This window comes from Falco naumanni, chromosome 4, assembly GCF_017639655.2.
Source record: "Falco naumanni isolate bFalNau1 chromosome 4, bFalNau1.pat, whole genome shotgun sequence".
Lineage (NCBI taxonomy): Eukaryota > Metazoa > Chordata > Aves > Falconiformes > Falconidae > Falco > Falco naumanni.
This window is the reverse complement of record NC_054057.1, coordinates 97,553,688-97,581,447: the sequence shown is the minus strand read 5'-3', so window position 1 is coordinate 97,581,447 and position 27,760 is coordinate 97,553,688. Positions and strand designations below refer to the sequence as shown.

General features: G+C 43.1%; 1 protein-coding gene across 24 annotated transcripts in view; it reads right to left on the bottom strand.

Annotated features, from left to right (window-relative positions):
- CADPS (calcium dependent secretion activator) overlaps nt 1-27,760 on the bottom strand; it is a 220,803-nt gene that overhangs the window by 39,745 nt on the left and 153,298 nt on the right. For 7 of the 24 annotated variants that reach the window (XM_040589476.1, XM_040589463.1, XM_040589479.1 and 4 more), the window contains 5 exons: nt 17,734-17,840; nt 11,876-12,032; nt 10,763-10,904; nt 3,948-4,094; nt 646-801 (listed from right to left, as the gene is read on the bottom strand). In XM_040589476.1, the coding sequence (XP_040445410.1) occupies nt 646-801; nt 3,948-4,094; nt 10,763-10,904; nt 11,876-12,032; nt 17,734-17,840 (709 nt within the window). Of the gene's footprint in view, nt 1-645; nt 802-3,947; nt 4,095-10,762; nt 10,905-11,875; nt 12,033-16,454; nt 16,464-17,733; nt 17,841-20,504; nt 20,610-27,313; nt 27,332-27,760 lie in introns of all 24 variants that reach the window. The other 17 variants (XM_040589456.1, XM_040589459.1, XM_040589458.1 and 14 more) reach the window with 5 other exon arrangements.

The window sequence follows — 27,760 nt, the reverse complement described above, 5'->3', positions numbered from 1 at the left end:
AGATGGACATAAATTACTGTGGAAAGATTGGAAATTTATAGCCTCAATGTTTTACTTTCAGAATGACAGCTGCCTGTATGTTTAAAAGTTTTTGAAAGAAATCTCTCTGTTTTGGAAGACCTGCAGGTGAATATCCTGTAATGTGGCTGATGATACAACAGCTTTTCTCAGTCGGCGGCAGATGTGAAACCTGCATGCCAAGCTATATGCTATCCCCTTTTTTGGATCACTTTTTGGCTTGTTTTTTTCATGTATCTGTGTTTTATAGGTGGGTGCTGGGATCTTTCTTAGGGCTATGCCTTCAGCACTCAACCTCATCGACATCAAACTGCATTTACAAAGACTTGACCTCACACGGGGCACCAAAAATAAGTATCTACATATAAAGCCTGAAAGAGTGGGTGATTTATTGCCTTACTGTGAACATGCACTCTCCAGAATCTCAACAAAGAAGTGCTTGCCTGGGAGAGTCCACAGCTCACAGCAATAGGGTGGCTTTCCACCACGCCTGTGCTGGGCAGAGGTGAGCTGGGGTCACTAATAAATGGTGGTTGAAGCGAAGCTTCATTGATCAAAAGACAGAAAAAGCATTGCATCCTGTGAGCTCCTATGAGAAACACAACTGGTTTGCTCACGGGCACCTACCTTTTCACGCAGGACTCGATCATGTCACTTGCCATAAGCTTCAAGCGTTGCTCCAGGTGTTTTCCAAACTCCTCCTCGGGCCAGTGCAAATCCCGAATGAAGGTCTGTAGGGCATCAAGTTTCCAGAACAGATCTTCCGAGGTGCCTGATCCATTGCTGGCAGGGCAAAATGAGAACAAAAGTCATAAGTGGCATCAGGCTCTTTGTAACCTGATGTGGAGACCATTCCTGCAACAAGTGTAGAGCAGACAGTAGTTTCATACACAGGACAACGCTGGCAATCTCCACCATCAGGATTTTGAGTTTTACCATACAGTTGCCTAATCTATCTTGCTGTCATCACCCACAAAACTTTCCAGACCAGATGAGTAAGACAACATTATGAGTTACACATATTAACGGGAAGAATGTGTGTATGGTAAAAATCAGCCTTAGTTAATAACCACATTAACGTATGTGATTATTAAGAATTAAGGCTAGAAACTGTGGTAGAAAATCCTCAATCAATAATAACTGCCATACCAGATTGTATGCAGTTATTAAGATTTAGGGTTTCATGCAATTCACCCCCCTCTGAAATATATCTTGAGTTTGCCTTGTTCTCCCCAGTGAGGCCCCCGTTTCCAGGCAAGGGACAGTGCTAACAAGTGGTGAGCGAGGACACGCTTTATCTCTTAATCAGCTGAAAAAAAATCAGGGTAAGTCAATTGAGCTAAGGGCACTAGACATCTCATATCCAGGAGTTCTGGCAGGATTGACCGCTGCACCTTTTCACAGATCTGCCTCTTGCAAAGGCATCTAATAGGACAACAATTTTCCATTTTTTGAGATTTTTTTTTTTGCAACATCTTTGATCTGCCATAAAACTCTGAATTTCTCTCCCAAGCATATATTCTCATATCCACACCCCTGCCCAGATGGAACTCTTTGGTCCTGCAGTGTGTAGCTACACCGGCTCTTTTCACAGTATAATTATATCTCAAACCTCCACTTACAGAATAAAAATACAGAACTGGATTGCGCTCTGTTCGTGCAGAGAAATTTATGCATCCATAACCCTTTTCTCTCCCTCTCTGCTTCTCCCTCAACTTTTTTTTTTTTTTCAGAAGAATTACCAAAGGAGCTTCAAGAGCTTCAACCCCCTCCTCGCATACCACTAATGCTAACACGGTAATTTATAAGATATTTAACACACCATGCATTACCACTTTTGCTGTCATCATCTATAGAAACAGATGAGGGAGGGTGTTTCTATTGTGACAGATGCCAGCTGCATTGAGTTAATGCTAGAGGAGATCGGAGCTAATGCAGACACGGCTACTGCAAGGTGAGAACCGTTGTCCCAACATGCTAGAGGGGTCCTGCGGGGTCCTGTGCTAACAGAGTTCACGAGATCAGGAATGAATTGTCTCGGTTGTAGGAGAAACGTATCTGACACTAAGCAACAGGAAACATGTCCTTGATGGAGGGGAAGGGTGAGTAAAAGGAAACCAGGGAGATGAAAAGATAAAGAATCAGGCATTTCCTTTAACCAGGGTACCAGCCTGCACAACAGTCTCAAGTGTTCGCTCACCGCCAGTTTTTAGTTGCGCCTGGTTCAAACCTGTGCTTGGGTATAAATAGCTTTTAACAGTCAAACCCCAGTTTTGGAACGGCATGAATTTGTGGTTTAAATTATTAAATACATACAATAATTGGTATTTACTACAGCAACATTAAGACATCCATTTGGTTTCAAAATTTTAAAAGTATTATTCTTGGTCTTTTTCTCACTTTTGATTGGGGCTCCATGCAAATCATCAATACACTACATTATTTCCAAAATGAGCTGTTAGTATTTTTGCTTGTGAGCACTGCAATTGCTCTAATCACGCAGGCAGCTTGCAACATACCATCAATGGTCAAGCATTTTCAGAGGGATTATCCAATTTTCTGTCATGACATGATTCTTATCTTTTCAAGGCCAATACCACAAAGCATGCACAGAGAAAGATTAAAACTTTCAAGTACTCTTTACAGACAACTGCCTAAGCTAGCCTTTAATATAGCTATCTTAGCATGAATATGAGTTGTAGAGCTTTGAAACATCAACGAACGTGCTAATATTTAAAAAGTTTTAAAAATCTGTTAAAAAATATCAAACACCAATGTTTGCTTTCCTTTGGTTCGTCACCACTGCCCTGCAATACAGCCCACACCAGGCTAGTGGCAGAGGCATTTTGGTGGACTCCAGGTGTAGATGTAATCTACTGTTTCAGTAACAGCAAAGGGGGTAGTTTTGAGGGGTTCTTCAATTTAAGTGAGAAGGTAGGGAAAAAACAACATATCCGTGCAGTGCTGGCTGAGACCACCCCATGCCAGCCCTAAATAACCCTCTAGGAATTTAGAAGGAGAACTGGCAAGATTTCAACTCCTGTGCTAGGACATCTTGGGTGATGAGCTACCTCAAATGATGAGGATTTGGGTTAAGTCCACTGTATACTACCCTCCACACTGCTTGGTGGCTGGGACTTTAAAGGCAAATCTGACACTTTTTTTTATATACATATATATATAATCCATGCTCAGGGTTTGTGGTATGTCCCCCCTGAGCTCCACCTGTGCATCCTGGGATGCTCCAATGGGGAGCTGGGAGCACAGAGCCCAAGGCTCCTAGAGATCAACTGCTTTGACATCATGTCTGATTTTCCAGGCCATAATCTAAAGCTCATGTTGAAAATATCTTGCTTTAGTTGGTCATGACATTATTCAGGCTGTAATGATGGCTATGGAACTTTAATCGCTCTCTGGGGCCTCCAACATGGATAAAAACTGTTGCAGGGTGTTCCTCTTTGTTAAACCATTTCATTAAAATCAAGACAAAAATTATTATCTGGGAACTGCGGAGCCTGCATTAAATAAAATGCATTTTTAGATCTACATCTGGTCCACAGAAATTGGTTGACTGGCATTGAAACTGGTTCATCCTCTCTTTTGGACAAAACTCTTTGCTGAGACACGTCATGTCACATTGTGAGTTCTGTGGTTTGTATGTTGTTCAGACCATGTCCCATTGTTGACAGCTATTTTGTAAAGCAAGATACTTGCTCAAATTCTCAGTGGGAGTAAGACAAATTTTCAAGATTTATACAAAAAGCCCTCAAAATACACATGCCAAAAATTCACTAGTGTCTCATTCAGAAAACGTCTAATTAACCGTATCACTCTTTAAAGTTTTATATAATGCACAGAAACAAACAATACATATCCATGCCAAGATTACTTTAAATTTAAATGAGATCTAATTTGAACTGAATACACACTCAGAATCATAAATAGCAGCCATCCATGACGGTGCAGAAAAGCTAGGCATTTGTGGGATGCCTAGTGGGATGTTAACTGGTAGATTTGGTACTTTAGGGAGATTCACATTTGGTAGATTCACATTGGGCAGATTACTTGTTAAACTCCTGTGGAAGAAACAGACAGAAAGAAAAAATACCATAACAGTGACAATGCAGATGTAGCAGAAGCACGTGACACTCATAAACAAATCTGCAAAGTTCACAGCACGACGACAGTTAAAAAACTGAAGCAAAACATTTCAGAAAGAAGCATGAGTATGGAAGCTAAGTGTACTGGGTTTGCAGTCTGCAAGTTACTTAAAAAAACCCAAACAACTAGAATGAAAAGAAGAAGAATCACGAAGTAGCAAATTAACAGAGTACTCAAACAGCCACAGAAAATAACTCCACTTTCAAGTCCTGATACGATTTCAAAGTGCAGAGAGCAGCCTTTCCTAGGAAAAATCTCTCTCGTAAGGGAGTGAGTCTCAGTTCCTTACACACTCAGGTTGGATGAAAGAACTAAACTGAGAGATCTGCTAGGGAATTTGGATTCAAAAGAATAAGCAGAGAGTTTGAAATGCCAGCCCTGCAGAAGTCTGTAGGAGTTTTTCTTGCCACCAAATTCGATAGAGTCGGGATTTCACTCCAAAACCTCTCTGTTTATCTTCTACTCTACAAATAGCAAAAATGGGCTAAATCCAGAGCAATGAAGTGGTGAACCACCAGGTTCTTCCTCAGTGAAGACTCCTGCCCTGATCCTCCCTTACATTCCTGGGTGCGAAGAAAACGGGTCCTGCAGGCTGCCCAGCTCTACCCATGTGCACTGTGGACAAACTGCACTGAACAAATCCAGGACTGGTACGTGAATGTGTCTTGGCTGGAAATAGGGCATGGGGCAATTAAGACATTCAAAGGTTAATTTATGAAGCATTGGGTATCATGACTTTATATTGAATTTATATTAAATATATATTATATTGTCAGACATGCCACTGTTATGCAAATAGAGAGCTTCTAAAAGTGGGCTAGTGGATTAATTTAATGCAACACACTCTCCTGAAGCAGCGTGTGGTGTAACGGCACTGCGTGCCCGAAGTTTGCAAAGCACCTTGACCTATTTTACTGGGCTAGGTCTCTAGACGTTATAATTGGGCTAATTCTGTTTTAATCACAGTTACATTTTACATGCAAGATTAAAATGTCACAGGGTTTGGGAATCAGCATAAGATAGCACTCAGTTACCCAACTCCCGTTTTCCCTGCTCACAGAAAAGTTTCAGAGGTATATAAAAAATTTCTTTCTTAATCCAGGTATGCTGCATGGTACACAATCCATAGACGGTTTTACAGTCTCATTTGAAGAACAAACCTGGATGCTTTGACACGGTTTCCCCTGAATCATTATTTGGGCTCAGTGAAAATGGAATTAGGACATCAAGATATCAGCTCCATCCTGCACTGCTGAAGCTACTGAAATCTTTTCCATTGACGTTCATGGGCACAGCTTCAGCATTGAACTTCCTTGCTCTCAAGGACCACACTAGGACATGCCATCTTAGGGCCCTCCTGTTCCCCTGTACTAAATCAGCTACCACACAGGCAGCATTATCTGGACTCTTGGACACTATGTCTTTCAAGGCATTTTAAAATGTTAGCAACCTCCTTGAGTCATATTTTGAACTCCATTTCTTACTGCAAGTTTTACATATCAAAAGCCAAAGTCATGGAATTGAGCTGGCTATACCAAATAAATGTTTCCTAACGCAACAGAAGACTTGAACTACATCTCTGCAACAGCTCGGCTTGTCATTGGCAGCAAGTCTTAGGGAATAGATGTTATCCTTATTCTCCCTTTGTGAATAAAATCCCTTGTCAGGGAGAAAAACCACAATCCAAAGTCTTTTTCTGGTGAGAGAAAAAAAAAAAAAAAAAAGATGCTCTTGTTTTCTTTTGTTTCTATGATTCTTAGTAGATTTGACTTCATGCTATCTGCTTGTTCTCTTTGTTAGGCAGTAAGCAGACACTTCAATACGAGAATTTACTAACATAACAAAGCTGCCCATTGTTTCCATTCATAATGTATCTGCTATTGAGATGATATGATTATTGAATGAGACACAGACTCCATGGTGATTGAGAGAGTGTTAAATCTTCAGAAATGGCAGTGCATGTGGTTAGATACTGATATGGAATAAATAAAGAAATAGCAAGAGGTGGACAACATATAAATGTATAAGGAAAAGCAACTTAAATAACTTAGCCAGATGGTAAATACATAAATCAGAGGACCTTTGGTTTTAATATTAAAATTCAAGAAGTGACAGTGTTATATTAATAAAAACACTGTATTAATAAAATATGACTTCTAGAGTAAACAGTATACTATATTCACACGGAAACATATTTCTTTTATACAACACATTATTTTGCTGATGCAAGGATATGTTGCAAGAATAAGTTAGTACTCTTAAAAGAAAACAAAACAGCAAAATAATGGAGTATATTAACATACAGTAACTAATTTAAAAAATATTCTCCTGAATTGACATGCACAGTTTTGCAGGTTCAACCAATCTAATTATCTGACTAACAGTTGCAGTGAGACCTGTAAAAAATTATTAATATTACCAACAAATGTTCCAGCCTGCAGTTGCTCAGACCATAAAACTACAGGTCCAAGATGAGAAACTGTTTCTAGAAGCCAGCCATGCCTATTTAATATAGATGGCTAAATATAACCTCAGCCATCAGGCAGGGAATGTGGGCATTTGCATCAACAAGATGAGGGCTGTCTGATTTAAGACAACTCAGCTTCAGGACTGGATCCGGATACGTTTGATAAAAGACGCACACTCTGGAGCTGCACTGCTTGTTTTCTCGGCTCCTTCTGATTCACCCCTGTTTGTGTTTGTTAGCTGCGTAAATGGCTTTCACCTGTACTGTCTGCGGGGAAATTCTCAGTGCAAACAGACTGGCAACATAGCCCTGGACAACATCCCAGTGCTCACACTGCACTGGAGCACTGATCACAGAAAACAAGCCCGGGTGCACCAGGGCTGCTCCTGTAGAGCTGCCCTAGTACTGACAGGAGGGCAGAAAAATCACATCTTTCCACTGAGTTGTCTCCTGGCTTCAGAACAGAGCTAAACGAGACCATTGTCCACACTTAACTGCGCAGTTCCTACAGGATGCCTGACATGATTTAGTGATGGAAGATGCAAACGCCTGTCTCTTCCATCACTACAAACACTTACTACCTTACTGCTGAGGCTGAGCAAATGCTCAAGAGCAAATCTTTTCACAAAAGCCTTGATGTGAAGCAAAGAGCTTGATCGTGAAGTAGGCAGTCAGATCTGTGCTCTTCCTGTGACTGACACCCAGAATAGTAACAAAAATACTCTTTCACTACAACGGTGCTTCTTTTAAGGGGAAACATTTTTCGCTAGCATTTCGTAGTAGCACAACCTTATAAAATGACTAGTATAATCATACTGAGTTCTTATATTTATATTAATGATACACTTATAAATAGTTTGCAGAGGGTTAGTGAGCAGTTAATAGATGCTAAAGCCAGGACTAAGCGCAGTAGAGACAACCATAGGTCAATGAGTAATGTCCTAGTCAAGCAATTGAAACTGGTTGTCACTGCACTGGCTTTAACATTTGCTCAGGAAGATCTTTCAACACAGACACACACACAGAGACACACACACACACACACACACGTACGTATCTGCTGGCTGCAAGATAAATCAGTGTTCTCCGAGAAGCTAGCACGAAAAAAACCCCATTGCAAACCCTACTTATCCAAGACCTCTCAACTCACCAGAGAACAGACCTACTCTGTATCCTCCGTATTTGGATGACTGTGCGAAGGACAAGCGTTCCGCATTTCTCTGCGTGGATTCATACAAGCACACCAGCTGCTCTAGCTATAGGGCACGGACCCCCTGCAAATTCAGCAGCTCTGCAGAGGCAGATTACATAGCCCTCATGAGCACATTACATCGATGCTTTTTCCCCCCATGTTTTCAATACTTAACAGTATCTCTCTCACTGTTTGTGATTTCTATACCTAACTCCTCGTAGCATAAGGTGCAGAGTATTCAGCAATGAAAATAGAAGAAATACATGCTTGCAAACTGCCATCTGGTCAGGTTATGGAGGGCTACATATTTCAGCCTTGATTGCAAGCATGAGCACAGAGAAACCCTTTCAAAAGACTATGTTGTAGAATAATTTCTTGGTTAACAGGGAATAATGAGATCTCCTTCTCCTAATTCACTGTAGAGATCCAAAGCAGGGCAACAGTATGCTTGGTGGAACAGGCAGCCATGATGATCTACCTTTTCTGGCCATCCTGAAGGTCTTTCTTCAAAGCAGAGGAGAGCCAGGGGAAACATACTGCAGCATTCCCAATCCCCCAAAAGCTCTTCTGGAGAGGCAGCAATGGAAGGCCATGACTTGGGTGGGAATTGGCTGGTCGAAACTCTTGGAGAATCAATGGCCAAAAATTCACCTATGCTGCAGTACGGACACGTGGCATGAGAAGGCAGTAGATGCAGGAGAGCAAATCAAACAAAGTAAGTCTCTGACCTGAGTTTTTCTGCAAGTTTGCTGTCGATCAGACAAAGAGGAGCAGGTGGTCTGCCCAGGAGGCAAAAGATGAAGATGCCTTAACATTTAGTTCTGAACAGCACATCAAAAATGTCACAGGATCCTAGGAATGACACCCCTCTTTTCCCTTACGCTGTATGTGCCACCCTCTGCGCATTCGCTGGTGCCTTCCTTCACCGGGTCACGTTGTGTTAAGCCAGCATGTGCAACTCGCGCTTTTGTGTGTGAGACGCAAGAGCAAAACTCCAACTAGTGAAAAAACCCCCAGAATGCATCTTTTCACCAGATGGACACAAGCTCCTTGTGAAAAGCACCCACTTCCCTGCTGGAAGAAATCAGAATTCTAAGTTCCCCAGTCTGTAAGACAGATAGTCCAGCCTGGGCTTTCATTGGAAACTGCAAGGCTCAAACACTCTGTAACTGGAATTCCAGAAGGGAATAAGCATTACAAAAGAACTAAGAAAAGGTCTTTTGTAGCTATCAAAGATAACTTGAAGATGATAGATAATGGCATACCCAGGGACAAAGCACTTTGGCAGGCAAGTACCACAGCCAAGTGCTTACAGCCATCTATAGTTAAGCCACTAAAGTCAATAAAAGCCAAAATGATGTCAGCTTCTGGCAAAAGAAGAAAGCAGAACAAATTGCTTATTGACTGCTTGACTGAGGCGGACAGGTACACAGAGTTGCCTGCTTCTATTTCATAACAAAGAAATACAAACATACTCATTACTAAAGCAGAGCTCTGAAACTAAAGTTAATGCTAACTTCACAGTGCAATTCTGCTTGAAGGAGTGGCTGTAAAAATGGCATTCTCCTACTCGAAAGATCTATTTCTTGTATGTTTTCTGGGTCACATCTGCTTATTTGAAACAAGATTTTTTAGGATTTTTAATCCTGTTAGCCTGCAGACCAAAGACAGCAAATGGAAAGTGAGAGAGGCTCCTGAATGCCTGCCACTTAACCCCACTCAAAACAGAGGGGATGATCAGGTGTCAAGAAAAAGCCTGAGATTTGGCAGGCAGAATCCTTACGGATGCTGAGGATACACAAGAAAGAAAGGAAAAAACCTGGGTACTCAGACTCCAGGTTGCATATGGGAGGCTGGCTGCTGAACAAAATCTCTTTTCCTTGTAAACGGAACATATTTGGTGTGAAAAGCCCTGAAAGACCACACGTTCTTTTATACAGCAAACCTCTGAGAGTGCAGTGCCACTTAGCTTTGCCTAGAGAATCACAAAAAAGCAGGGAAAATAGTCTCTCCAGAGGTCATTTGGTCTCAATCCCCTGCATGAGGCGCTGCCAGACTCATGTTGTTTGCAAAGGGTCGATTTTTCTCTTTTAATACCTTCATTGGAAGGAAAAGTCAGTTCTTTTCCTTCGTGGGATCTGACTTGGCTTTTTAGAGCAAGCGTGACAGGGTTCAGCAATGCCTCAAAACCTGTGAAGTAACAACAGTAATCCAAAGCACATGCCACATTTTCATCATTTACCAGCTCTTGAGTTCAATTTGGGCTTCTTTTAGGCTACTAACTTCTCGCTGGTAAATTCCTAGTTCTCCAGATTTAGCAATTGATTCTGCTTGAATCATCTCACCCATGTCGCACTGTGGTTTCTGCACGCCTAATCCTACAGGTGAGGAGCTGGGACCCAGCAGAGCTGCCCCGGGACACAGGGACACGTGCAGCCGTCAGCCGCGGGGCTGGCACGAGAAGCACAGCGCTGCACTATCCCTCCGCGGGGTGGGTGGAAAAAATGAGTCTTGGGAAGAGTAAGCACAGCAATGACTCACACAGGTTAGAGGGCTGGACTGAACACAGTGAAGCAAGGGGTTTTGTTCTGAAAAGGAGCTATGTGAGTTCAAAAGCAGCATTGGAAAACGCCTTTTAGAACGGGATCCAAAAAGCCACGCCAGCTAAGGTTTTCACATTTTCATGCTTCCATGTCCATAGGCACACAGTTCAAACTGAGGCAGCAATGCATTTCAAAAAGCCAATACCGTTTCCCTCATTAACTTGAAAACCCTGAAGAGATCAGACCTTCTATTTTTAGAATTAAACTAGAAAATCCAAAGCACTTTCTGCACGTCCAGTCTAATGTTTGCTAATTCATCTCTGTATGAATCTCCATCCATTTGCACCCAAATTCCGATTGTATCAAAGGAGGTTTCCTTACTTTACTGGCTCCCATGACTCCCGCTCAAAGCCCCTGTGAATTGACTGTGCAATTGAGGACTCCATCAGATCGACATATCTAACAACAAGTGGAGCAAACAGGTCTTGGAGGTGTTTGTGGAATTTTCCATTGCACAAATTATCTAGAATAGATAAATAAAAGTATAGTAAGACACTACTGTTACTAAAACCTCTGTAACAAACCACAGCGCGGCACTTCATTACACAACGAATTTGTCAGCAAACAGGGAGAAACTTCGAGAACATAACAGGAGCTGGCGTCAGGCACCAGTGTTAACGACAAAGACAGCAGGAATGGCTTCTTACTCCAAACAAATAAACAGATAACGAACCTTCTTTTCCATTAATGTCAAACTTACAAATACATTATTACTTCCTGCAAATAAAACGGATGTGAGAAATACAGCATGGCAAACATTATGGCTTTTGCAGGTAGGAGAATCATTTCTTTGGTTACTCGCTACTATGATACTGAAAATTGCTCTCTGGAGATGAGTCCCTGGCTTTTTCCTGTGGTTTTAGAAAGCTAACTGGGGCCCTGGTCCAGGACCTAACTGAAGGTGATGGCAGTTCTGCTACCAGCTCCCCAGGGAGCAGTTGGGCCACCTGGGGGATTGGCAGATCCTCAGGGGTTTTGGAGGCATGGCCCCATGTGTTTTGGAGAAGAGCCTTATTTCACAAAGCACTACTCTTCTGAACTACTCCCCCTTCCATTTACTTCAGTAAAATCTTCTAAAGCAGGGACTGTCCTACTCCATGTTAAATATATGCAGTACACACATACAAAACAATACACACATTTAATGGCAGTGAGATAGAGTACCTAATTCCCTGCAGGCAGCTATTACCAGAAGACATGAGAAGATGAAGCAAAATAAAAGTTCAACTTCTCACCTTTGACTGAGGCATTTGATTTAAGGGGTGTCTGTGTGCTTTTTTCTAGCAGAAATGGAACAAATTCAAGCTGATGCTAAAAGAGTATGTCCTGTAAATCTCTACCCATCCCAGTTTACTGTGCAGTACGGAGAGGCTGAAAATATACAGTAACCTGAGTTGCCCACTGAAAAAGAAACGATCAAAATACAATACATACAGTCACTACGGAGGGAATCGTTTAGAAGCTGAAAGAGCGGAAAGCTGTCCCAGGTGTCTGGGGGTTGCACCTCTAACGCAGCATCCATATCCACTGCAAACAGTGACAGGAAGGTCTCCGCATGCTCGACCATTAAGTCTGACCACCAAGCAAAGGCCTTCAGAGTTGGTAGAGAAAGATAACAAAGAAGTATATTAGTTCTAATAAAGTACAAGGAAAGATGTTAGGTCACAAATCTCAAAAAAAAAAAAAAAAAAAGAAAAAGAAAAAAAAAGTGCATCCCATGGAAACTACCTTTATTGTAAAGAGAACAGTGCTTTCAAGTGCTAGCCTGCACAGACAGTGCTAATCACAGGAATTAGGCACCGCTATTTTAATCAAAAGTTTCTTTTAGAGGATCTATTCAGAGCTCCACCATAAAGGCATGCAGGTGTAATGCGGCAGAGAAGGTTTTGTCTGTTCAATTTACAATAAATGACTTCATTCATCTGTAATTATGCTGATTATCAGAAAAAAATTCAACTAATTCTTGTTCTAAAGTATAGAAATTTGGGAGTTTCTTCACTGTGCTTGTGTGCTTTCTGCTGTGTTTTTCAACAGTTTAAATTTCATTCAGATTCACTACTTCCATTTGTCTTGAAAAACTAGAAGCCTAAGACATGAAAATCTGTCCTAAATCACTCACACTCTCCTTTAGAGATATGTCAAACATCACCAGTAAAAGTTATTACAGCACTGTTCGTTTTACATGGTTAGCTATACACATCCATAGAAACACACTACCACCTTCATAATGCTACTGATCAGGAAACCAATTACAAAGCTCTATCATCAACATGCCAAGATAAAAAAAAATAATAATCTACGGCAAGCCTATATTTTCACAGAGGCAGGAAAAAAATATATCTAAACTTGAAAACCAAAAAAATATCATCGAAGTAACTCATTCTCATGCACGTGGGTCCTTAAAGTTCACTGTATGGGCTCTCTGTCGTGACATTCACATCATACATGGCTCAGATGTGAATGCTGCAAACGCATGCATGCGTGTTTAGTAATCACTTCTGGCTGGGAACATGCAATATGAGAAGTGCTGTTGTTAGGCCCATGTGCTGTCATTTTGAAGTGATAGGAAATCACTCAGTGACTTAAAGGATCTAAGAAACAGCTTTCCAGCACTCTGCAAGAAAAAAGAAACCTCTAGCATAGGCACAAGACTGGAGATGAAACGGAAAAGACTGGGAATAGATGGATCAGTTTGAAGAGGAATTGCCAGTCAGGGAGGGGTATTTTTTGCAGATTTTAGCAGATATGAATAAGCAGAATGGACTTTCTCAGGGTTTGGTTTTGATTCACTGATGAAGAGCTGCACCGATGTGCAGAGCACAGCTCCAGCTGCTGTGTCGCTTGGCCACGGAGATGGAGCAGTGCCCCCAAACCAGGCTACTGACACGGACCCCTTCAATTCTTCCTATTTCAGCCTGACTACTCAGCTGCCAGTGATATTGGTGGGGCGTCTTTGGGACTATTTCCACTCCTTCATTCCCCCATAATGAGAAGCAGACTGACATTGCCCTGCTATTATCCTGTGAGTTGACAAGAAGCCAGTATGAAGACATAGGTGGGTTGGACGTGGCACTGGGTGTTATGTGCCCAGAACACATCCGAGATGTAAAATAACCAAAATAACTGAATAATCCCCAAACTAATCTTAGTATTGGGCCCACCCTGGCACGGGGGTGAAGATGTGGATGAGGTGGGCTGTGCCATGAAGGCTTTGGCGCATCCAGGCTGGGCAAACGCCATGCCCGGAGCAGCAACACCAGCAGGTTACAGTATCCTGTGGTCACGGCACGGGGACAAGGTGACTACACTGGGCTCCTTCATCTGCAAACTGTCCCCAGCCCCACGCACACGGAGGAATCTGCCCGGCACCGCTGCAGCAACACCTGCCCTGGGGTGCTTGGGAAGCTTGAGGCAGCAGTGATGGTGGCCCTGGGCGTTTGCAGAGATGTTGCTCTGGAGAAGCCAAAAGCGAGGTGAGGGAGCCCTGAGGGCTGAGCATGCATGGCAATGCTCTCCGGCTCTTCCTCCCACGTGTGGTGCTGGTGTCCAACCGAGAGCATGGCCGGACGCCTGGGAGTGCCGCATCGGGAAGCATCAAACTACTGCAAAACCGCACAGGAACCAAAACCACCAAGACTCAGGTCTGCTCGCAACGCCTGCTCAAACCTTCTCCCCAGAGTACAGGTGGGGAACGAGCTGACACTGAGCAAGGGGGCTGCGGAGTGGCCTCTAAAAACCAGCAGCGCTCGTCTGTGGTTTTCAAGGAGGGTGCTGGAGCTGTCCTTGCTCCGATGTGGTTTCCTTGGCTGTGCCTCTGCTGCCAACAGCCTGCCACGCTGCCCCCCCATCAGATGCTGCCCCCAGGGCTGGGGGCGGAGAGCGATCGCTACAAACCACCGATGGCAATTGGCATCTGGCGGGGAGGGAAAAGAGGGGAGGCCCAAGAATGTCTTCTGCAACAAATCCCAACACAAACACTTCAGAGTCCTGCAATAAAAACCTGCTTCTGTGAAAAAGGATAAAAAAACCCCAAACCTATTTTAAAAAGAAAACCATGTAATCATTTGTGGAAAAAAAAAACACCTGCCCAAACCAGTCACAGTTTCCCTTTTGCTGGAAAAGTCAAACTTCAGCTCTGTAAGCCTCTAACTTTAGCCAGGACCCTCAGCCTCCTCCTCCCTAGTCCTGGTGAGCAGGACTGCCCTGCGGTGGGAGCAGTAACACCATACTTTGAAAAACTCCTTCAAGATGGTAACATTTCATTTATTTACCATCTACTTACCTGCTTTGCTTAAAACACAACGTAAAGGGGAAAAAAAGTGTGCTTTCTAGCCAAACACAACTATTGTTGTATATTTTACACATGGATACACATGTATATATGTATGACCTCAAGGAGTTAAAATACATATATACGTATACACATACGTATACATAGAGAGAGAAAACACCAGTTTAAAAATAGGTGAATGCCATCATCTCTGGCATGTGTCATCAGTCATCCAGAGGAAGGGAAGGGAGCTAGGAGACAGCTGATGGGAGAGATGACACAATGACAGAGACCTCCCGCTCTCACAGATTACAGACGTAGGCACGAGGGTCCTGCTGCATTTCTGCCTGCGCTGGTTTGCTTCCTTCGTACGGGTAAGACAAACCCAACTGACTAGACATAGCACTTCTGTGGTCATGATTTTTGAACATTTTCCATGCTCCGAGCATTATTTTCTGGGTTCTCTTTAGGGAGTCTGCCTGGATGTCCATGTGGGGGGAAACGGGGCATGTTTTAATTGCAAACACCGTTGGTATTAAGGCATTGCTTCAGTAAGTGGTGCAATTTAATTTTCTGCTGAACATCCAAAGCAGACGGAAGAGTCACACCTTGCAGGTCAAACCTTCTCCAGGTGAATGGACAACGTGTCAAAAAAATTCACCTGGAAGAATTTGAAAAACAAGAAGTGCAATACCTCAGCAATTCTCATTGCACAGCAAGAGCATAATGTGGCTACAACGCGTAATAAAAAATCAGCGATAAACCACCCAGCCTCTCCTCTCTCTTCCGCTGGGTGCAAGTCACAGTGTGCAGAGAGCTGGCTGACTGCCGGTCCGCTGCTGAAATGCCACAGCCCCCCTCAGGACAGGGATTCAGTGATGCACCAACAGTGTGCTGGGCTTCTGCAGAGGGATGAATTTCACCCTTCCAGGCCATCGTTCAGAACAAGGGACCGGGATGTCTCCTATCCGTGTTGGCATTAACCTTCTGTCTCTAATCAAAACCTCGTGACACAAAAGCTGGAGAACAGTTCTGAGTCTTCCTCCTGGTGAGGATGTCGGTGGCGTGGCTGGCTGAGCGCGACCAGCCCTGTAACTGCTTCGGTCAGAAGTCTACTATTCCAAAATAACCTGCATTTAAATAAACAGCTCCTTCCTGGCTGGATGTACTTCCAGCCTGTGTTGGTGATGAGTGGAATAAAACACTCGTTATCCTTGGACAGGGTTAGTGCAGTGCCCTCGAGCACCCCCTCACTTTGGTAAAAATGAAGCTTCTTTCACTCCTCACCCCGTATATTCTCTCTCTACATATAAATACTGTATATCCAGTACAAGGCACATACAGACAAAACCAGAGGAAGACCACTACCGTTCTAGGTACTCGTGTAGTACTTAGTCCATCTCCACCACAGTGTACTAGAGGTCGGGTGAATGCAAAACAACAGAGGTAACAACAGGCTGAGGAGAGAGTCCAGGCAGGTAGGGTTGTGTTGGGATGTAACTGCAGCGCTCGTAAAATATACCCATTGCTACATGCATGGACCGGACTGCTATGCCACATTTACCCTCCTCTGTCAGGCTACCAGCTCCGCAAGCAGCCGACTTGAAGTTGCTGTTACATTCCTCGGTCAAAGTTACGGAAGCGAGGGCAACCCGGGTAAAATCCCAGTAGGAAACATGGCACTGAGAGGGCATGCACGAAATATGACAGGAGTGACTCATTTCATTCGGTTTAGTCACATACCTCTTTCCCCTGCCAGGATCATCCAAGATTGAATGAACAGTAGAAAAACAGGGAGGAAATTTAAATATGCAATCAGGCATTAGTTGGGTGTTGTGGATTGTTGTGTATTATCAATAAGTTAAATTATACTGCAAATTTAATATACACTGGAATGATTTGTAGGTGACTGTGACATTATTTATCAAATGCTCTTAATGCAAAATATATTGAGTGTATATATATATATATATATGTATTTATCTCAATGGGAAGGAAAAGAGAAAATAGTGAATGAGTGTCACATTACCTACAGTCATAAACAATAACTGTTCACGCTGAATTTTAAAACTATTAACTTTTCAATACATATTCAAGAACACCAGATTTATAGAGAACTCAGGGCTCAATCCTGCAAATACTTACACGGGTACGTAACGTCACTTGCTTGGGCAGAAATGTCCCGACGTGCTGAGAGCGGGACTAGAGCCAGCAACGTCAGCTGCCTGGGGGGCCAAGTGTTTCCAGGATCAAGTCTCATGATTTTCTGGTCTTTATTTGACTATGACATGGTTTCAGTGGTTTTAAAACATGAATCTTTCCATTAAAATGCTTTGAAAAGTTAAGAGTAGTTGTATTAGGCCTCAGATAAACCCCAATAATGAGTAACAGAGAATTATCCATCCTAACCTCCGTGACTACTAATTGAGGTACTCCCAACAAGCCCAGGCAGAAGAGGCCAACAGGAGGACAGATGAGTTAATCATGTACCGCAGGGGGCCAGGGAAACCCCTGGAAACAACCTGAACGCTCAGAAAGGAACACAACAAGAATTGCTTTGGTTCGTGACGGTTTTCCTCGCTCCGGCTCCGGCCAGCAGGAGCGGTAAGCTGCTGCAGGGACCCCGCTAATGCTGTCTGGAGGCACAAACTCGTGACATTGTTCCGAAATAGGACCATTCTGAAAAACGGACAGGTTTGCTCTTGTGTGTAGTCGGTGGTGAGTATATTTGGGCAGATTTGGCTCCTACTGGCACAGTACGAAAGGCTGAGGACTGACGTAGAGGAAAGCAGAACCTAATTCCCCCTTCAGCCCCCCCTCCCCTCTGCAAAAGCAATCTTCCTGACCTGCACTTTGCCTTCGGCACACTCCAGCACCACTAGCTAAGAATACTTTCGTCTTTTAAAGAAGATAACCCAGCACCAGTTGGGAAGACATCACACAAATACACAGAGCTCCCAGCAAGCCCCCGGAGCCTGCTGGAGACCTGGGGGACACGACCTCGCAGGGTGCCGCTGCTCACCTCCGCATGGTGTTCTTCGTTTTGCTGTAGGACTTCAATTACCAACTCTGCCAGACGTATTGTATCTTCTAATTTTTTAGCTGGTGTGACTAACCGGCCTACATTTTCTGTAGTACAAGAACTTGAGTTAAAAGGGAGGCAGAATGAAAAGCTAGACGTACAGTACGTTATTCTAGAGTTTTTTTTTTAAAAAAATAAAATCCCATAATATTCTACAGCTTTAAAGATCTTTTCATGCATATGTTAAATGCTTATATAATTAGTACTGAGCAAACCAGAAAGCCACACTCGTTATTATACTATAAAAATACAGTGCTCCAGCTCCAAATTTCACAATGCCGTCAGAGTTGTTTTGCTTTATGGTGACACTTTATTAGCTCAAATAAGAACATCACATTCCCTAAAGACAGCATCTGGCCACTAACATATGAACATTATGTATCCTTCAATGTAAATGATGCTATTATCGAAATCATGTCTATATGATTTAAAAATTCTTTTAAGCAGATCAATTCAAACAAATCTGTCTGCACTTTTAATAAATTGTCAGACTCTAACAATTTGAAGGTCACCTGCAACTGAAAGCAAAAATCGCAGGTCTGCCTCGCTCCAGGATTTAACTCCACAAGGGTCAAGGATTTACGCATGCTGGAGGGAGTGGAAAGTGGTAAATCCCACTAGGCGTTCATAGGTAAGATTTATATGGGAAAAGAGATGCAACTTTACAGCAAAAAACCTGCAAACAAACCAAAGAGTTTAAATCCTGGAGCTTCGTGTTTAGCTACGTTGAGCTATTGTGCAGAGTCTTCTGAAGACTTTTAAAAATAATTAAATTACATTCTTCTAGGTAATTTATATTGTTAATAACAAACATCTGAGGTGCTAACAATCTGGAACATTTAGAGTATTTCACTAGAAGTACTATAGAGAAAAAGAAAATAATCACATTTTTATTGAACAACAGCTTCTGCAAAGCTGGCTGAGTGCAACTGAGGTTTCTGTGACCTGACACGGTGGCTGACTGCCCTGAGGTGTGCAAAATCTCCCTGCCATGGTTGCCGTGGGGAGAAGCAGAGCAGATCATCTGCTCCCTGGGGATCCACCTATGCTGCAGCACATCACCACGTTAACTACAGAAGTGTCCCTCTGGTTCAGAGCCGGGTGCCAACCCTGGCTCTCCAGCGCAGCTAGGGCGAAGAACAAGCATCACGCTTTGGTGGAGACCTCTGCACCAGCGTCTGTTTTGGCCTCTCCATGATATCAAAGCCGGATAATTCATAAATGGGTGAAGTACCAAGCCCTCAAACCCAAACAGCTAAAGCAGTCTGTGATGAGCAGCATACAACAAACTGCATGTCCCCAGCGCAGCAGAACACTAGCAGTGCATGCATTGAGGCGCCGTTACTAGCAGCCACCCTGGGATTTCCAAAGGAGCCCAGCTAAGGCAGCAGCCTGGGTCCTGCAAGGTGCTGGCCGGGCATCTCACTCCAGCCTTCTGCTCGCACTAGTTTTTGCCAGCGTTTAGGTCTTCTTTCCCTATGGGACAGAAACTTGTGCTTGCGTGCAGGTGGCACTGCTCTGCTGGGTCACCAGCGGAGAAACCCCAGCCTCGCTCAGGGCTTGGCCAGTTTTGAGGACTTAATTTTCCCCCTCAAAATCTTGCCTGTTCCTAGTTTTCCCCAAATAGCTGCTTAAAGGTAACAAATTTCCCACAAAAGCCATCTTTTCCCAAATGACCGTATTTGGGTGTCTGAGCGAGAGGTACCACAGGCTGGTTTTCGGAGGAGCTCAGCAAACCAGTCAGCTGAAGTGTGGCATCGCAGGCGCTCAGCTTGGCTGAGAGATGCAACATGGTAAAGCACCGTGCAAATGAACTCTCCATTTTTGCTGATTTATGCCAAATATCGAGGCCTTGGGGGTTGCTTCTCCAGTTTTCCTTTTGTTTCCTGTATCACCGGAAACAAAGAAAAAACCAAAAAAATCCAGGTTCCCCTTAAAATAATCTACTGGGCAAACACTGAAACTGGAGAACTGCTGGTTAACTCCTCACTCTTTCTCCTATTCAGTCCAGCACCTCACCAGCTACCAGAAGTAGAAACCTCTTCCTTTCGCAAAAGGAGCCCAAAGTCATGTCCCTTAGTAAGCTCTGGTTGTTTCTGCACCTCTGAAGCCAAGGGGAAGCTTCTGCATTGATCAGAGCAGCATCAGGCCCATTCTCATTTGCAACACTGATCTGCTCTCAAATACAACTAAAAGACAAAAGTGTTAATAAGAACAACTGCTCAGAGATGCTGTCTTTAAAGAAAATATTGATGCTTATACAACTTTGGCAGCCAGCAGATGTCAATCTTAATTTTTTTTCTTCTTATTTTAAATATTTCCCTGGTTAAGTTACTATACATCAGAATATTCTGCTAAGATAGCTGGAGCACTGACAGTTACATGAAACGTATACGATATACTTATCAAACATTTCATCCAACATCATGTAAAGCTCATACATATTTATAGTTTTCATGCAAAATGTTATGCAACAACAATGTTATTTTGTGCTGACGTTGATATTTGAAAATGTTGCATATGTCAGACATTGCTAGACAAAAAAATGTGGACATTTTGAAATAAATGCTACCTCTAAATCTCTAAAACCTACCACATCGCGCTAGGTATTTTGTATAAAGCTACACGTGAGAATTAGCTTTCTACTGCTACACAAGCAACTGCTAGACTAGAAAACCACTGAATAAAAGGAAGGAAGACTATTACAGTACTTGGCGGCTGTTTGGCCATGCCTTTGAGCATGTGATTTATCATGTTAGTCTGCGTTTGAGGAGATGATGGTGGCCCAGCCGGTGGCTTAGGCTTGGACGGACGGGCTGCTTGTGCATGACGGAGAGAGACGCCAAAAGTAAAGAGACAAATGACTTCATCAACAGTGACAAAAAGATGGAAACTTCAAAAGGAACATAAGCAGAAATGATCAAATACAAATGGAATAAGCTGCTGGGTTTTTGCTTATCAGTACTCAAAGTATTACACAGTAATGACACCATTTGACAACACATATTCTAGAAGTCAGCAGGTTCAACATCCTACAGTACCGTGCAATCAGAAAGCTAAAAATTCAATGCAAGTATGAAACTGCACTTCATGCAGCCGCAGGAGGAAACCGAGAAAGGTTAATTCAGTTAAAACTCTGGAATTCAGAAAAGGTGAACTAAAAAAGATGACTTCAAGTCAGCACCCTGATGCTTAGGTACATTTAGCAATAGAATAACGAGCCACAGCAATTAATTGCTTTGCAAATATCAATTACACATTTTAGAATTAAACGTCACTGTTGGTTAAAGGGAGCTATAAAATATTCTTGTGCAATTTAAACATGTAAAAAAATCTGTCACTTAAAAATGTGTGGTTCCTGATCGTTTCCAGCTCATTTAATTATTTTCAACTTGGAATTCTAGTGGCTTTTATATTCTGGGTTGAATCATATATAAAAACTTGCCAGCTCTATCAAATATGTTACTTGCTATTCCAAATGTTAGAATACTGCAATCAGGACTTGACCCATCTGTCATATAGTTTACAATATCAGCATAGGAAAAATTCAAAGAAAATAGCCTTTCCTTTTACATACACTCAGAGAATAAATTATATACTGTGAATATATTAACACAATAGTTTCTATTCCATTTAATAACAGTTTTTAGCAGCATTGTGACTATTTTTAATCATGCCATTTGCTAGGAATCTGGCATATTTATCTGGACATTCTATTGCCAAAAGTCCTTGCCATTTTGCTTGCATTTTCCAGTGGGGGAAAAAAAATCGGTTGGCTTGTGCAAAGTAGATTTCTGATTGCTTTTAATTCTCACAGAATTATAACACTTATCAAAGTATAATAAAGAATATTCGAGTAAACCATTAGTTTAAGAGTAAGAGGTTGGTTCCCCTCTCCATACATAGAGATAGAAATACATACGTATATAAACACCATACAATGCACACACACACACACACACACATTTTTAGTCTTTTAAGCTGTGTAATGATTTAATTCAGACTCTCAGTTTTAAGCTACTGGTTTCTAGCTTTTTTTTGGTTGTTATTTTCTTATAACAAGAAAAGCAAATCTATTCGTTCGTCTCTGGAGTCATGCTGATCCTTGTTCAACGTTTACCAAAGGTGGCTTTGTCCCCAGAAGCAAACCTCTCAGCCTCAAGTGAACAAAAATAACTGCTTTTTGGGCATTGGCCTCATGACTTCCACTCTAATTTAAAACATAAGCAAGAATTTGGCTGCTCACTGATGGCTCCGGAGTTCAACGTGTAGATATAGGAAGAATATTTTACTGCCCATCGCTATGGAGAGCAGCTTGTGCCGCCATCCCCAGATGGGAAGGGACCATGGGGAGAGGGGACCACACACCTCCTCCCACCCACACCTGGCAACTGCGTGGTGGGAATCCCTCGCCACCCAGGGGAGTCCGTCAGGCTTCAAAGCTGGGAGCGTCAAAGAAAGACAGCTCCTCCTGAGAGCATCAAAGCCAGGATAACATCGCATCTCAGAACTGCATCCCACTGCCATCTCTCAGTGCTGTGACCCTCAAGCACCCTCAAACGTGAGTCCATCCCCTGCCTCCTCAACAGCTACCTATTGAAAAACACATCTCAGTCTTCATGGATGTCCGGACCCCACAGTGTTGAACTGGCCTGACTTGTGCAAGTGTTTTCTGTCCTAGGGAAAAGACATTAACAGAGAAGGAAGAGGAGGAAAAGGCAAGAGATGCAGCAGCACCGGGACTTCACAGATCTCTAGTGCAGCGTGTATAGAACAGCTTGGAGGAGGCTCCTGCTGTGCAGTTGTCAGCACGTACCCTGGGGTGGCTTTCACTTCTCTCGGGAGGCCTGTGAGAGCTCCCCCCCAGCACTGTGCCCCTGCTCCTGGCATCTCCCTGCCACCACCGCCTCTCGAAAACAAGCTTCCACAAGGGATTACAGCAGGTTAAGCAGCAAACTCTTGATGTAATTCTGATCTGGCCCAATCTGCACAAACATTCAGCTCTTTTGAGCGTTCAAATTTTTTAGACCTGAATCCAAGGCTCTTGCACGATGGCTGCAAAACCACCTGAAGGCGAACGAGAGGAGAGAGAAAGTCCTCTGCCTTCCTGGGGGTACCGAGCACCTCGTGAGCCCCAACCCACATGTTTCTTTGTTGCCTCTTTATTGCAAGAAAATATAAAAGATTAAGGTCTAGCTAAGGACAGTGATTAATTTCCTCTGTAAATTAGAAATGGGGGAGTGACTGCAATGCCCCGTAAGGCAAGGGAGTTTACCTGTTTCTCCGGGTCCGGGTCTTGGAGATGATACATGAGGACCCTTTCACAGGGTGTCTTGGCTCCTGCTCAGAGCCAGGGAGTTGCATAAGGCTGGATGGGTTTTACGGCATTTTCCAGCGATCAGTTGCAGTGTGTGTGGCAGGTTTTGTTTCACTTCGGCTTTTCTTTCTTCCCTGTCCTTTTCCTAATCCCTCGCTACAGCATTTAGCATCAGAAATGCTCTTGTATTTTGCTCATGTGTCAAATGGCTAAGGTTTAAACGCCTCCATCACCGAAACCACAGGCAGGGGCAGCTTCCTCCTTCCTTACAACCTGACAAAGTCTTTTCCAGACAAACTTCTGCCAAAGCTTTTTAAGCTTTTTAAGGATGATACCTGCAAATAAGATCCTGGCAAAAACTTGGATTACTTGGCAAATTATGGTGTTGTGCTTGCAATAAGCTTCAGCCTGCAATGCATGTAACAGGTATATTAAAAGATCTGCACTACTCTGGTATTTATATTGCATACAATTCATTGTGTGTGACTCTTTACAGACTGAAAGGTTTTCAAACTACATATTTCTCACTCAGCACCGTGATTTCTGGTGGATGGATGTGCTATGAACACATCAGCAACAGTGAGAATTGCACTTGTCTTAGGAGAAGAGCATTGTTGACTTTTCATATTTTTTAAAAGCATAGCCACTGGCTCAATGATTCCCTTTAATAATTAAAAATACACAACCCCTGCCAAAGGCTTTGGAATACAAGTGTTATGTGTGTGTTCATTTGCGAGCCAATCATGAAAATGATAAAAAGCGCTGCTGTTCTGAAGATAACTATAAAGAATAATGAACTTAGCCTGAGGATGAGGCAAGCAGCCTTTTATTATATTTGTGAGGTGAATTCGCATGTATCTGAAAGGGATTTCGGTGATGGCATTTTTTTCTTTCAAAATAAGATGTGTTATCTCAAAAGAAAGAAACATTCATAGAAATGTGGGGGTTTTTTTTTCAACTCAGAAGGAGACTCTAATTCAGCTCTCAAATCTCAGCATGCTGAAAAGAGAACTGATCTCCTGACTTTCTGATGATTATTCAGCCTCGTGAAGAATTTTTGCATACCAGAACTGTATCTCATGCCTCAGGCAGCAAGTTGCTCTGCAGTTGGGAAGAGACTTGTAGAAAGATAACAGCACAATGCAGATCTTTGTGATTTCTGATGCTCTTGCAATAACTTTGATACTGCTATAAACACTGCCTTTGAAAGGGCACAAGGAAACCTCAAAAGCTGCGTAACAATTCTTCATTAAATACAACCAAATGCCGCTTCAAGGAAGGAAATAAATAAAGCGGCAGTTCAGCAGCACACGAATACAGGTAGTAGTCATGCCTGAGTTAAAAGTGTGTGACTGATTTATGACTTCAGTCTCCACTGCTGCATACAAAGACTGATGTTTTCATACGTTTTGCATCCATATTTATTTGAGGAACGTAATTGTATTTTCTTTTTAAGCTTTGTGGTTTATCACAAATGCTGGGAGTGATTGCTCAGCAGTGGCTCGGCTCACAAATCACTCTGTCTCAGACCAGGTTAAGCAACAGGCAGCTCAGCTCCTAATCCTTCAGTGCACTCACTAAGAGTTACGGATGCGTGCACAGAGCTTCCCAGGCTGACATCCAGAAATAGGGAAGGCGAGTGACGTACAGTGAGCATGGGGACCGTGATATGGGCCAGTACAAATGCCTTCAAAAATGCCACTGCTTAACAATCTGCTGTATTGCTCTAGTCAAAAACCGACCTCTTCTGCACCCGCTTCCTCAGCTGAGGACACTTTCCACGCCTGCTGGGGCGAGCACTATGTACAAGATGCTCCACAGCCAGCGCCAGCCGAGGCTGACGCAGCTGAAACCACCACGCTCAGTCCCTCTCCTGTGGGTGCACCCGGGTCCCCAGCCTGTCACAGGCACTGAGAGATGCCTGCCTCTGCACGGGCACCACAGCTCCCCTTGCTGCTCTGTGGGGTTTTGGCTCTGCACCCACCCAGGCACCAGCCTGGCCGGGGGGACAGACCTGGGGAGGACAGTGCATGCCAGCAACGCAGCGTCATGAGATGCTGTGCCGCCGCAGCCCTGCTTGCCTGGATAGGGGAGTGGGAGGCTGCCAGCCAAGCAAAATCCTGACATTTCTGGACATCCCAAGAGTAGCTGATTTCCCTTGGTGACAGAGCAATAGGACTTTAGTGGATCCCTTTGCTCTCCAGTTACTTTCCACTTGCAGTCTGTGCCCCATTGCTCTGCCACCCTGGCAGTAAGCACTGAGGCAAGACCTGCGTCCATCCCCACATCTCCTTCACTTCTCCTCTCTGTGCATCAACTCAGCAGTACCATGAGAAGTCTCTCTTTACAGAGACCAAAACCAAACCACAACATGAGAAATACTCAGTCCAAAAGCAAACAAACCAAAAACCCCTTATAGCAAAATATACTTGAAACCTATATGCAACGAATCGTCAAACTGACAGCTGTGGCCTTGGCTGGCACCATCCCTAAGGCTGCCTGTACCCAACTCCAGCAGCACAAAGTGGCACCAGTGTTGATGGGATCCCTCAGTGCCACGGCACTCCAACACAGTGCAGCACATCTCACAAATCCTGTGCTTAAGGGATGAAGAAGTTATTCCTTTCTAAAGGAACGATGGATTCCTGACTTATATAAATAAGCAGACAAACACTTATCAAAAGGTTGCACTTCTTAATCTGAGTGTTAGTAGTTTTGTCTGATTAATAATTCAAGCAAGTCATTCATCTTTAATTGTTTTAGCATAGTGTTCTATTTAATGTTCTATTTCAATACTTTTAAAGCAAGGCAAGAGACTACACACTTTTCAGGAGAAAGGACATCAAAGGGTGACATTTGTGTGTTTAAAAAGAAGTTGTTTTCAGCATCTTATTTTTATTCTTGCTTCTGGCAAAATAAATAAAAAGTCAGGCCAAACCCCAGTCACTTTTGACTCCACTTAAGCTGAGGAACTGGTTTCAAGTTGAGTCCTGCTGACCTTGCCTGAAAATTTTTAAAGACAACGGAAGATTTGTGGGCACGAAGCAGCAGAGTCACAACTCCCTGCGTCCTTTCACTCGCTCCAAGCATCAAGAAGAAGCAGTTTTATTTTTAAACGAGCTGGGCTGTAGAAACGTCCTTCTGAATTTCTAAACTGTAAGCACACGACGAGCCACTGCGTGATGCTCAGTGCATTTATTGTGCTTAACCACAACAGCCTGCGCTCACTTTGATGTGCCATAGTTAATGGTAATAGCTGGGATTGTTCTATTTGCTATTTGTTTATTTGCAAGCCTCATAGGCGTAAGGAAAAAATATTCTCCATTTTCTAAATATTTACTGCTATTCAAAATTAATTTTACTGTCATGCAATAGCTCTAGATCACGGCCCAAATTTGAGCTGCGAAGGTCTGGGGAAGCCAGGGCAGAACTTGCACTGCTTTTTAAAAGCAATTTCTTTTTGCAAACAGAGTTGAAATCAACCTGATCCTTCCCCCCCCTCCCCCTCCCCCCCACAAAACAGAACAATCTAATCACAAAAAGAAATGAACAGTTCAGGTTTCAAGGACTTTTGAACTAGGACTCTGGGATACAACAGAAACGAGAACAGGGGCTGCAGAGCTCCGCCATCCCTTCCATCTGAAGAGACGGGCACTTGAGCCGAGCCTGTGCCTGGTTACATGTCACCACAGGTTATAAACGAGAGACAAACACGACTTCTGTCCCACCAGATTGTTTGTTACACATTAACAAAAAAATAGAAAAAAATAAATTAAAAACCCAGTCCTCCCATCAAGGCATAAAACAGAAGATATGAAAAACAAAAATGAACGTTAGTTTAGTTATAAATGTGCTTGTTAGGCGTGTTAAGTTAATGGCCAAATCACCAATATTTTTTCACCCAAAATGAGCTGCAGTTCTTTTGGAAACCAAGAAACTTTCTCTTTACAAAGCTTAGCTTCTCCTCTAAAACTCTTCCCTAAGAAGATACTACATTTCTATAAGGTATTTCTAATCTACACTCTATTCTAAGGAAGGAGGAAAAGGCGATTAAGTAGACAGCACAAATTAACTCCTTAAGTATTAATGCATCTCCATTTTCAGCCTGAAGGAGTACATATCTTAAGGAGCTATGGAAAAAGAAAACAAAATAAATATAACTCAACAGTCCTAGCAATTTATAATGCATATACAATTGTTCACCTGCGTCCTTTTGATTCTCTATATGAAAGAGAGAAAGCAACAAGGAGAGAAAAGAGAGAAACAAGAACAGAGATGCAGGATTAATGAGCAAGTGGACCGCACAGCCCCCCAGTTATGCGTGATATATGACATTTGAAAAGAAGAAAAGTCTCCCGGCCTCACCCCCCACCCCCCCCAAGGCATGGGGTTACCAAAGAAGCTCCCTTCACCGAGGTGAAAGAAAATGCTGTACAAATAGAAAACCAGAGAGGGCGAGCTCTGGGGACACAGAGGGGATCTCCAAGTGACAGCAGGGCTGGGGTGTCCCCTCCAGAGCTCGGTGCAAAGAGTCAGTAAAAAAAATCGAGGAGGAGAGCAAGTAAAGTGCATCCTTCCGCTCGAGAGCTAACAGACAGGAGACATGTAAGATCTGATGTACAGAGAAAGGACAGCCTTATACGATTTTAT